The 13131-nt window shown below is 47.2% G+C and overlaps 1 protein-coding gene across 1 annotated transcript in view; it reads right to left on the bottom strand.

The window, feature by feature from the left end:
- Positions 1-310: 310 nt before the first annotated feature.
- Positions 311-13131, bottom strand: part of APPBP2 (amyloid beta precursor protein binding protein 2) — an 84343-nt gene continuing 71522 nt past the window's right edge. The window contains exon 13 of the mRNA XM_075336245.1: positions 311-3997. Coding sequence (XP_075192360.1) covers positions 3741-3997 — 257 coding nt within the window. The 3' untranslated portion in view covers positions 311-3740. The remainder of the gene's footprint in view (positions 3998-13131) is intronic.

The following is a 13131-nucleotide window of genomic DNA, read 5'->3' as shown; positions in this document are numbered from 1 at the left end:
CCAGCGGTGACGCTGGGCACAGTGCTCATCCCCGAGAGATGGGCACTGGGCATGCGCGGGGATGGCTGGAGCAGTGGGCGGCGTCCAGAAGTATTGAAATCAGCGATGGGGGCGGCATACAGGACCAGGGGGCAGAATAACGGCCATCAGGCTGCCCGCCCCCGTGACGGATTTACAGAATCAGAAGCCAAAAAGGTACAACTTTATAAACACTTTTTTTCGGTCAGAAAGTGGGCACAATCATAACAGGGACCTTTATAGAATGCAGCCCAGGAGCTGCAGAGGGGGAATCTGTTAGGTTTTAGGGGACATTTCTGCTGACAGGTTCCCTTTAAGTATTTATACGTATAATATTATATATTAGTTTACATACACTATCTAAAAAAGACATGCATGTTTTTCTCGCTGACATGAAATCAGAATAAACCTTTCCGGTTTTAGGTCGTTAGGAACCAAAATTATTTATATTTGCCAAATGCCAGAATAATGAGAGAACTAATGTTTTAAGGCATTTTTATTACTTTCTGCAAAGCCAAATGTTTGCATACACTAAGAGTACTACGTCTTTAAACAATATGGGACAGCCAAAATGATGAGGTCATGTCTTTGGAAGCTTCTGATTGGCAACATCTGAGAGGCACACTTGTGGGTGTATTTTAATGCACATCTGAAACACACTGCTTCTTTTTGTAGCATCATGGGAAAGTCAAAAAGAAATCAGTCAAGATCTCAGGAAGAGAATTGTGGACTTGCACAAATCTGGTTCATCCTTGGTTGTAATTTCCAAATACCTGAAGGTGCCTCGATCATCTGTACAAACAATTATACGCAAGTACAAACGAGATGGGAATGTCCAGCCATCACACTGTTCAGGAAGGAGACCAGTTTTGTGTACCAGAAATGAATGTGCTTTTGTCAGACATGTGCATATCAACCCAAAAACAAAAGCAAACGACCTTGTGACGATGCTGGAGGAAGCTTGTAAGATTGTGTCGTCATATGACCACTCTGCCAGGAAGAAGAGATTACTCCAAAAGAAACATAAAAAGCCAGATTCATGTTTGCAAATCCGCAAAGGAACAAAGACCTTCATTTTTGGAGACATCCTGTAGTCTGACAATAAAAAAATGTAACTGTTTGGTCATAGTGACTAAATGCTACGTTTGGAGAAAAAAGGGAGACATTTTGAAACCTAAGAACACTAGCCTAACTGCAAAACAAGGGGGTGGCAGCAACAGGTTGTGGCGTTGTTTTGCTGCAGAAGGGACAGGTGCACTTCACAAAATGGATGGCATCATGAGGAAAGAAGATTATGTGGTAATACTAAAGCAACATCTCAAGACATCAGCCAGGAACTTAAAGCTTGGGCGGAAATGAGTCTTCCAAATGGACAATGACCCGAAGCATACTGCCAAACTGGTTACCATGTGGCTTAAGGAGGAAAAAAAAAAAAGTCAATATTTTGGAGTGGTCATCACAAAGCACCGATCTCAAATCGTATTGAAAATTTATGGGCAAAGCTGAAAAGGCAGGTGCGAGCAAGATGACCTACAAACATGGCTCAGTTACACCAGTTCTGTCAGGAGGAATGGGCGCAAATTCTTACAAACTATTGTGAGAAGTTTATGGAAGAATATCCAAAATGTTTGAACCAAATCATATAGTGTAAGGGCAATGGTAACAAATACTAATGAAATGTAAGTAAACTTTTGACTTTGCAGAAAGTAATAAAAATGCCTTAAAACATTCTCACTCATTCTGGCATTTGGCAAATACAAATAATTTTGGTAATTGTAATTGACCTAATATGGGAAACGTTTATTTTGATTTCATGTCAGATAGTGAGAAAAACATGCATGTGTGTCTTTTTAGATAGTGGATGTATACTTCTGGTTTTAACTGTGTGTAAAATAAGAAGTTTCATATTATATATATTAGTATTTATATATCAGCCAGGATTATTATTTAATTTACTTTAATAGTGGGTATATGCATCTGCTTAGTCCCATCTATAACTCTATTACTCTGTCTGCTAGCATCATAGCTGTGAGGAGCAGAAAGAGGCACTTACTGGTTATACCAGTGAAAAGTGGAAAAAGGCACAAAGCTTTTACCCAGCACGCCAAAACTTAAGCAGCAAATACAGACCATTGGGCAGTAACAATTCATAGTCCTGAATCCCTAAACTCATGTCCATTAGACAGTGTTGTTCATTTTCATTATGCTGGGAATGAGATGGACATTTGTGAATCACGTTACACACATACGAGAGGATAGCTCCTATTTTTTGGAGAAAAATTAACTGAAATAAAAGTGCAATGGGATGTTAGCTATGGTAGTTGCCAAAAACTAAGATTAATTTTCTTCAGTGGTACACGTCAATACTTATACAATGCAAAAATGTACATTGGGTGACCCCTGAAGTTTTGTCGAAAACTGTGCAATCCATTTCAAAGGTCAGTAAGCCCATTGGTGGGGAATTTTACAGACAATACAATAATCTTGAGTTTACTTTCAAGGATATGCTTATATACTTTAAGACAAAAGTGCGTTTTTCACTTATTTTTCCATTCTTAAATTATATTTTAATAGGTTTCTTTTAATTTAGGCTGTGCCTTATATGAATGCCAAAGTTAATCTCTATCATGTTAATGCATTGTATGGATCCCCTCGAACGGTCATGCCCAATGGTTTCATGCTGACGGCAATTAATGAGATACCTGATAATCTGATAAAAGAATTTCCAGTCCAGTTTGCATTGCTTGTGCTTGCTGGCCTAAACGGTGTTTTTTGGCATATACCTAACGCATGATGAATGTGGACTAAATCAACAGCTCGCATACAAAGTACATAACAAACCATACTAAAACAATTAATGATCTTCATTCAATAACATGTAACATTAAACAACAACAAAAAGTGGCTAAAGACAATATAGCTTTCACGGCTCCTTGGCACAGACAATTTGATTATTCCTTATAGCACTTCATAATAGCAGTGTATAAAAAGTTATCTTAAACTGTACAATTAGTGATGAAAAAATATAGAACTAAGGCGTTGCAAGAAAAAAAGTACAGAAAAAAAAATGAATTAATTATAATATATTTCTTTCAGACCAGAAGATAGAGTGAGATTTATTGCTGTATGGAGAATGGTACCATCATTATGTGTGTTGTCTGGGTAGAGAAAGTTAATGAGCAGAACCGACAGCATGCCAAGCCAATAAAATCGGATTACATAAAAGCAGTAATCGATTACAGATCATGCGTAATGAGCAGAGGAAGCAGCCAAAGGGATATCGGACGATTACCTTACAGGTTTGTCAATGAACACTATTTTACCTTCAACATCTGGCATTTACAAGACATAGAAAAACATTGACTTGAGTGAGCCATTTTTTTGAAAAACGGAGTTCCCGTGAATTAATTGGTGGAGTGCACTATTTGTATATTAGATCCATGTAACACCGTGCCCCAATGAAACAGGGAAAACATCTTACAGTCTTTATTTGCATCTTCTTGTCGGAGCTGCAAAAAGAAAAAAATGGAAACACTAGTTTTGGGTCCTGTGGATATAGATGTGAGCAAGCCATGAGCAGATGTGCGACTCTTATCTTGGCCAGATTTCCATAGGACAAAACCAGATTCTTATCTGTTTATACTTTCACAGTATGATTTTTTTTTCCCGGTACGTGGAGAAAACCAGCTGGCAGAGCTGAAGAGTTCTATATTTTTCTTTAATTAACAAGTCGGTCCTTCCGTGGTGGTCTGTGACATGAGAAAGGATTGTACAACTTCTTCTGTAGATAAGGGGCTGGCATTTACATCCTCAAGGGCATCGGTGACTGAAAATTGACGATCTCGCAATCGGTTCCAGTTTGCCAATATATTATGGTATTCAAACACTTTCTCGAAATTACCCACAGAGTTATACAGTTTAATTAGACCCCTGTAGTCATATTCTAGTCCACTGTAACCCTCGCCAAACAATTTCTTACCTGAAATAAAAACCATGAAAGAAAAAAAGGTCACAATTCAGAAATTGATTGCAAATAACATTCAAGTGAAGCCATAGGCTGATCAGGTTAAAAATTACCCCGCCGTAGTGTATTTGTCAGTACAGGGTGCTGTTCATTCGACGATTCTGTATTTAAACAAAACAAAGCACTGCTAAAAGTCATATGATGGACAACCAAAGACTGCTCAGATCTATGAGGCCTGTCGGCATCTCATCGAGGTATCAATCATTTTCACTGAAATACAAAAAAATCCCTGCAAATGGCACTATTCTGCCCGTCAGACAACAAGCCATACATGTTTATGTAGACCATGTGTTAAAAGCAGAGTAAGGCCTCATTTAGACAGACAATCTGGCATTTTTCTCACAAGAAACCAAACAAAACATTTTTTTAGATCTGATTTCCATCAGTCGATTTTTACCATCAATGATTTTCTCAAAACAGGAAAAAAACACCAAACCAAAAACTGCAAAGCTTCTCTAGTCAAATGGTGTGAAAGGCCAGACAGCACACGGATGATCTGTGCACTGTTTGTACATAGACTTGGACCCATAGACTTCTAGGGGTAATTTTGATCTGTAACCGGGCCCAAAATTCAACATGACTAAATGATTTATTTATTTATACGGTGTGTAAGTGTTGAGGGAAGTGCCCCAAAAATGTACTTTTATATACATATACACTGAACAAAAATATAAAAAACGCAACACTTGTTTTTTGCTCCCATTTTTCATGAGCTGAACTCAAAGATCTAAGACTTCCTCTATGTACACAAAAGGCCTCTCTCTCTCTCTCTCTCTCTCTCTCTCTCAAATATTGTTCACAAATGTGTCCAAATCTGTATTAATGGGCACTTCTTTGCTGAGATCTAACCACCTCACAGTTGCGGCATATCAAGATGCTGATTAGCCAGTATGATTAGTGCACAGGTGTGCCTTAGGCTACTTTCACACTTGCGTTGAACGGCATCCATCACAATGCGTTGTGTAACGCATGTGACAGATGTCTTGCAAAAAGTGTGATCATAAAGGCAACGGATTCCAGTGAAATAACGCATTGCGTTAAGTTTTCTTTAGCCTAGAGCCCTCATCTTCACTGCACACATCCCGACACTACAGCCCTCATCATCACCGCACACATCCCGACACTACAGCCCACATCATCACCGCACACATCCCGACACTACAGCCCACATCATCACCACACACATCCCAACACTACAGCCCTCATCTTCAGCGCACACACCCCGGCACTACAGCCCATATCATCACCGCACAAACCCCAGCACTACCGCCTACATCATCGCACGCACGCACGACCGCACTCATCATCACTGCACACACACACACACAGGCATTACCTCAGTGACGTTCCCGCTGACAGTCCCTTCAGTTGCTGAGTGGAGCTCACAGGAGCGGTTGTGTTCTACTGCCGATCCTGTGAGCTTCATGTAGCAGAGCTGGATGCGTCGCGGGACCTCTGGATTAAGCCGGACCTGGAGGGGTATATGGGGATTTTAATAAAGTGGTGAAAGAGGGTGGGGTTTTTTTTGTCTTTTACTCCAAATGAAGGGAATTTTGTTTACTTACCGTAAATTCCTTTTCTTCTAGCTCTAATTGGGAGACCCAGACAATTGGGTGTATAGGCTATGCCTCCGGAGGCCGCACAAAGTATTACACTTAAAAGTGTTAAGCCCCTCCCCTTCTGCCTATACACCCCCAGTGCTCCCACGGGCTCCTCAGTTTTGGTGCAAAAGCAAGAAGGAGGAAAAGATTATAAACTGGTGTAAAGTAGATTCAATCCGAAGGAATATCGGAGAACTGAAACCAAACAACATGAACAACATGTGTACACAAAAAAACAGGGGCGGGTGCTGGGTCTCCCAATTAGAGCTAGAAGAAAAGGAATTTACGGTAAGTAAACAAAATTCCCTTCTTCTTTGTCGCTCTATTGGGAGACCCAGACAATTGGGATGTCCAAAAGCAATCCCTGGGTGGGTAAAATAATACCTCGTAAGAGAGCCGTAAAACGGCCTCTTCCTACAGGTGGGCAACCGCCGCCTGAAGGACTCGTCTACCTAGGCTGGCATCCGCCGAAGCATAGGCATGCACCTGATAGTGTTTCGTGAAAGTGTGCAGGCTCGACCAGGTAGCCGCCTGACACACCTGCTGACCCGTAGCCTGGTGCCTCAAAGCCCAGGACGCGCCCCCGGCTCTGGTAGAATGGGCCTAGAGCCCTGAGGGAACCGGCAGCCCGGTAAGCTTCGAGAATTGGTTCCTTGATCCACCGGGCCAGGGTTGATTTGGAAGCCTGTGACCCTTTACGCTGGCCAGCGACAAGGACAAAGAGTGCATCCGAGCGGCGCAGGGGCGCCGTACGAGAAATGTAGAGCCTGAGTGCTCTCACCAGATCTAACCAGTGCAAATCCTTTTCACATTGGTGAACTGGATGATGACAAAAAGAGGGTAAGGAGATATCCTGATTGAGATGAAAGGGGGGTACCACCCTTGGGAGAAATTCCAGAACCGGACGCAGAACCACCTTGTCCTGGTGAACACCAGGAAAGGGGCTTTGCACCACAACATTGCTAGCTCAGACACTCTCCGAAGTGAAGTGACTGCTACTAGGAAAATCACTTTCTGCGAAAGGCGTGAGAAAGAAATATCCCTTATTGGATCGAATGGTGGTTTCTGAAGAACCATCAGCACCCCGTTCAGATCCCAGGGTTCTAACGGCCGCTTGTAAGGATGAACGATGTGACAACCCCCTGCAGGAACGTGCATACCTGTGGAAGTCTGGCTAGGCGCTACTGGAAAAAACACAGAGAGCGCTGAGACTTGTCCCTTAAGGGAGCCGAGCGACAAACCCTTTTCCAGTCCAGATTGAAGGAAGGACAGAAAAATGGGCAAGGCAAAAGGCCAGGGAGAAAAACCCCGAGCAGAGCACCACGACAGGAAATTTTTCCACGTCCTGTGGTAGATCTTGGCGGACGTTGGTTTCCTAACCTGTCTCATAGTGGCAATGACCTCTTGAGATAATCCTGAAGACGCTAGATCTAGGACTCAATGGCCACAGTGTCAGGTTGAGGGCCGCAGAATTCAAATGGAAAAACGGCCCTTGAGACAGCAAGTCTGGACGGACTGGTAGTGCCCACGTTTGGCCTACCGTGAGATGCCACAGATCCGGGTACCACGACCTCCTCGGCAAGTCTGGAGTGACGAGGATGGCGCGGCGGCAGTCGGCCCTGATCGTGCGTAACACTCTGGGCAACAGTGCCAGCGGAGGAAACACATAAGGGAGTTGAAACTGCGACCAATTCCGAACTAAGGCGTCTGCCGCCATAGCTCTGTGATCGTGAGAGCGTGCCATGAATGCCGTGACCTTGTTGTTGTGCCGGGACGCCATTAGGTCGACGTCCGGCCTCCCTCAGCGGCAACAGAGCTCCTGAAACACGCCCGGGTGAAGAGACCATTCCCCTGCGTCCATGCCCTGGCGACTGAGAAAGTCTGCTTCCCAGTTTTCGACGCCCGGGATGTGAACTGCGGAGATGGTGGAGGCCGTGGCTTCCACCCACATCAAAATCCGCCGGACTTCCTGGAAGGCTTGCCGACTGCGTGTTCCGCCTTGGTGGTTGATGTAAGCCACCACTGTGGAGTTGTCCGACTGAATTCGGATCTGCTTGCCTTCCAGCCACTGCTGGAACACTTTTTAGGGCAAGATACACTGCCCTGATCTTCAGAACATTGATCTGAAGCGAGGACTCTTGCTGAGTCCACGTACCCTGAGCCCTGTGGTGGAGAAAGACTGCTCCCCACCCTGACAGACTCGCGTCCGTCGTGACCACCTCCCAGGATGGGGGTAGGAAGGATTTCCCATGCGATAATGAAGTGGGAAGAAAGCCACCCCCTAAGGGAAGCTTTGGTTGCCTGAGAGAGGGAGACGTTCCTGTCGAGGGACGTCGGTTTCCTGTCCTATTTGCGTAGGATGTCCCAATGAAGAGGACGCAGGTGAAACTGCGCGAAAGGAACTGCCTCCATTGCTGCCACCATCTTCCCCAGGAAGTGCATGAGGCCCTTCAAGGGGTGTGCTTGACCTTGAAGGAGAGATTGCACCCCTTTCTGTAGTGAACGCTTGTTGATCAGCGGAAGCTTCACTATCGCCGATAGGGTATGAAATTCCATGCCAAGATATGTCAGCGATTGGGCTGGTGTCAGATTTGACTTTGGAAAATTGATGATCCACCCGAAACTCTGGAGAGCCCCCAGAGAAGCGTCGGGGCTGTGTTGGCATGCCTCTTGAGAGGGTGCCTTGATCAGCAGATCGTCCAAGTAAGGGATCACCGAGTGACCCTGAGAGTGGAGGACCGCAACTACTGTAGCCCTGACCTTGGTGAAAACCCGTGGGGCTGTAGCCAGGCCGAACTGCAGTGCCACGAACTGCAGGTGTTCGTCTCCTATGGTGAAGCGCAAGAAGCGTTGGTGCTCTGGAGCCACCGGTACGTGGAGAAAAGCATCTTTGATATCGATCGATGCAAGGAAATCTTCTGGGGACATTGAGTCGATGACGGAGCGGAGGGTTTCCATCCGGAACCGTCTGGTCTATACGTGTTTGTTGAGCAGTTATGGGTCCAGGACAGGACGGAAAGACCCGTCCTTCTTTGTAACCACAAACAGGTTGGAGAAAAACCCGTGACCCTGTTGCTGAAGAGGAACAGGGACCACCACTTCTTCTGCCCTCAGGGTGCCCAGCGCCTGCAGAAGAGCCTCGGCTCGCTCGGGAGGCGGGGATAACCTGAAGAATCGAGTCGGGGGACGAGAGGCGAACTCTAACTTGTAACCGTGAGACAGAATGTCTCTCGCCCAACGGTCTTTTACCCTTGGCAGCCAGGAGTCGCAAAGGCGGGAAAGCCTACCACCAACCGAGGATGCGGATTGAGGAGACCGAAAGCCATCAAGAAGCCGCTTTGGTAGCGGCACCTCCGGTGGTCTTTTTGACTTAGACCGCCATGAATCGGAGAGCCCTTGATCTATTCAGAGGCCTTTTGGACGAGGAGAATTGGGACCTGCCCGCGCCCCGAAAGAACCGAAACCTCGACTGCCCCATCCTCTGTTGGGGTATGTTCGGTTTGGGCTGGGGTAAAGATGTATCCTTTCCCTTGTATTGTTTGATGATTTCATCCAAACGTTCGCCAAACAGTCGGTCGCCAGAAATTGGCAAACTGGTTAAACGCTTTTTTGGAAGCAGAATCTGCCTTCCAGTTCCGTAGCCACAAGGCCCTGCAGAGTACCACCGAATTGGCGGAAGCAACCGCCATACGGCTCGCAGAGTCCAGGACAGCATTAATAGCGTAAGACGCAAATGCCGACGTCTGTGTGGCTGCGTCAATTTGCGCTTGACCTGCTGAGATAGCTTGTAGCACCCATACGGCTGCAAATGCTGGTGTAAAAGAAGCGCTGATAGCTTCATAGATGGATTTCAACCAGAGCTCCATCTGCCTGTGAGTGGCATCTTTGATTGATAGACGCTATAAGATCGTTCACTATGGCGTCCCCGTCAGGCGTATCAAGATTGAGAGCGGCCTCAGGATCAGAATCCTGATCAGCTGTCTCCGCTTCATCATCCAGGGATTCCCCCCGCTGAGACCCTGACCAATATGAAGATGTCGAGGGAATTTCCCAGCGAGCTCGCTTAGACGGTCAGGGGCTGGGGTCTGTATCAGAGACCTCACTCTGGGATCTATGAGACACCCCGGGGAGACCTCTGGTCCAACTGAGGTGGGCCAGGGAGCAATGATTCAACAGTGCCCCTGTGCTGAGATACCGGTCTGGATTGCTCAGTGGATCCTGCCGGCAGAGGGGTCGTACATGCGGCGCAGGCAGCATAGTAAGCCTGTGGTTTGGCGCTCCTGCCTTTTATGGGCGCCATGCTGTTGACTTCCCTGAGCAACACAATATATATACAGAATCAACTGTGCACCATACAGTGTAAAGCATATCTCATAAACATATGATTTAAAATTACACTCCTGCACAAATGTGGCTAGCACCACAGATGCTGCATACCCCCCGCATAAAGCGGTTGTGAGGCCACCAGGGTCCCTGCCTGGGTCTGTCAGAATTTGTCCCCCTCTGCAGCATTCAAGGAGCTGACAGGAATGGCTGCCGGCTTCTGAGGAGAGGACAGTGAGGGGGGTGGAGTATGCAAAGCATGCTCCAGCCCTCAGTGCTGCTCATCCTGTGCAGCGTCCCGCCCTTCCCCTGCTTGTCAGGGCTGTGGGCGGGAGGAAGAAAGACTAGGCCGCAAAAGCCGGGGACTCGAGTAATAAACGCGGCCGCCGTAAAAGCGCGGCCGCGCGGAAGTCCCCGGCGCACTACAAGTCCCAGCCGCGCCTCAGTGTCAAAACATGGCGGCGGCGGTCAGCGCGGTAGTCTCCCTACATAAACACACTCAGCGATGCTGTGTGTGTAATGGCACGGCTGCCGGCGTCCTGAGAGAGGAGGAAGCCGTGGGCGTGACCCTTAGAAAGTGCGGGAACTGGTGCCTCACAGTGCAGTGAGGGGAGTGGAGTATGCAAAGCATGCTCCAGCCCTCACTGCAGCTCGTCTGTAAAGCGTCCCGCCCTTCCCCTGCCTGTCAGGGCTGTGGGCGGGAGGAGGAAACACTAGGCCGTACAAGCCGGGGACTCAAGTAATGAGCGCGGCTGCCATAAAAGCGCGGCCGCGCGGAAGTCCCCGGCGCACTACAAGTCCCAGCCGCGCCTCAGTGTTAAAAACATGGCGGCGGCGGTAGTACGGTAGTCCCCCTACATAAACACACTCAGCGACGCTGAGTGTGTAATGGCACATTAACCCGGTCAGCGCCGCGGTCCCCGGTGCACTAGCACACCCAGCAATGCTGGAGTGTTGCTGTGCGCGGTCCCCACAGGGACACAGAGTACCTTCAAGTAGCAGGGCCATGTCCCTGAACGATACCCGGCTCCTATCCAGCAGAGTCTTAGGAGCTGTGGATGGAGCACGGTCTCAGTGCCTGGAGACCGGTAAGATCCCACTTCACCCAGAGCCCTGAGGGGGATGGGGAAGGAAAACAGCATGTGGGCTCCAGCCTCCGTACCCGCAATGGATACCTCAACCTTAACAACACCGCCGACAAGAGTGGGGTGAGAAGGGAGCATGCTGGGGGCCCTACATGGGCCCACTTTTCTTCCATCCGACATGGTCAGCAGCTGCTGCTGACCCATCTATGGAGCTGTGCGTGCGTGTCTGACCTCCTTTGCACAAAGCAAAAAACTGAGGAGCCCGTGGGAGCACGGGGGGTGTATAGGCAGAAGGGGAGGGGCTTAACACTTTTGAGTGTAATACTTTGTGCGGCCTCCGGAGGCATAGCCTATACACCCAATTGTCTGGGTCTCCCAATAGAGCGACAAAGAAAAAGGATTTTTTCACGTGTATGTGTTTATTTACTTTCACTTATAGGTTAATCATGGAATGTGTCTCAGATGCCTGCCATGATTAACCTAGGTCTTAGTGGCAGCTATGGGCTGCTGCCATTAACTCCTTATTACCTCGATTGCTACCGCATCAGGGCAATTCGGGATGAAGCGGGTAGAGTTCCGAAACTGTCGCATCTAATGGATGTGGCAATTCCGGGCGGCTGCTGGCTGATATTTTTAGGCTGGGGGGCTTCCCATAACGTGGGGATCCCCATCCTGAGAATACCTGCCTTCAGCCGTGTGGCTTTATCTTGGCTGGTATCAAAATTGGGGGGGGGGGGACCGCACGCCGTTTTTTTTTATTATTATTTATTTATTGTACTGCACGATATTGACCCGCCCATCGGCGGCTGTGATTGGTTGCAGTGAGACAGCTGTCACTCAGCATGGGGGCGGGTCTGACTGCAACCAATCATAGGCGCCGGTGGGCGGGGGACGCAGTGAATACTAGGTGGAATAATGAGCGGCCGGGTTTTTCAAAAGAGGAAAAGCCGCCGGAGCTTTGTGACAACTGTGCAGCGTCGCGCCCATGATCATTGAGTATGAGAGAGGGGGGAGAGAGACCAGGAGTGATTTTAAACGATTTTGATTGTTCTGCTGGACATGTTGAACATGCGCAGTAGAACGTGACGAAATCCGTCAGCGGATTCCGCCACTTAGCGCATAGCGGCGGAATCCGCCATCATAGACAGACAATCAGACATCGTGGCGGATTCCAATGGAATCTGTCAAGGTGCGCTATTTTAATGACAAAAAGCGCTACATGCAGCGTTCCTTCCGCCCGATGCAGCGTCAAAATAACGAAGTTGCGTTGTGCAGCGAATGCAACGCAAGACCATCCGTTGCTATCCGTAGCTAATAGAAGTCTATGAGGAATAGAACGGTTTCCTGCAACGGTTACCGTAATTCCTCAAGGCTGCGGATAACAACGGAAGCCGTCCAACGCAAGTGTGAAAGTAGCCTTAGGCTGGTCACAATAAAAGGCCACTCTATAATGTGCCGTTTTATCACACAGCACAATGCCACTGATATCGCACGTTTTGAGGAAATATGCTGATTACAAGAATATCCACCAGAACGGTTACCTGTGAATTGAACGTTCATTTATCTACAATAAAGGCATCTCCAAAAGGAATTTGAGAATTTTGCAGTACATTCAAACAGCCTCCCAACCACAGACCAGAGAAATCAGTCTTTTGTGTGCATAGATATTCTTAGATCTCAAGAGTCCAGCTCATGAAAAATGTGATCAAAAAACAAAAAAAGCGTTGTTTATAATTTTTGAACAGTTTATATTGGTATGTGTGCCCATCTATCTAGGTCTATGCACCCCCCTCTAGTGTCCCAACATGTATAATGTCAGATACAAGTACCGTATTTTCCGGCGTATAAGACGACCCCCAACTTTTCCAGTTAAAATATAGTTTGGTATAGATCGTATAAGCCAACCCAAGTAATGTGCCTATTGTTTAGCAATATCCCCTGCAATAATGATTCCATTGTTTAGTAACGAACCCACCCTTGTAGTAATAAACCCATTGTTTAGTAATGCCCTCCTACCGGTCCCTTCATGTCCCCTATTATGCCGTTGTTTACACACAATAAACATTATTCTCACCTCTCC

This window comes from Anomaloglossus baeobatrachus, chromosome 2, assembly GCF_048569485.1.
Source record: "Anomaloglossus baeobatrachus isolate aAnoBae1 chromosome 2, aAnoBae1.hap1, whole genome shotgun sequence".
NCBI lineage: Eukaryota > Metazoa > Chordata > Amphibia > Anura > Aromobatidae > Anomaloglossus > Anomaloglossus baeobatrachus.
The sequence above is the reverse complement of the archived record's forward strand: the minus strand, read 5'-3'. Positions and strand labels throughout refer to the sequence as shown.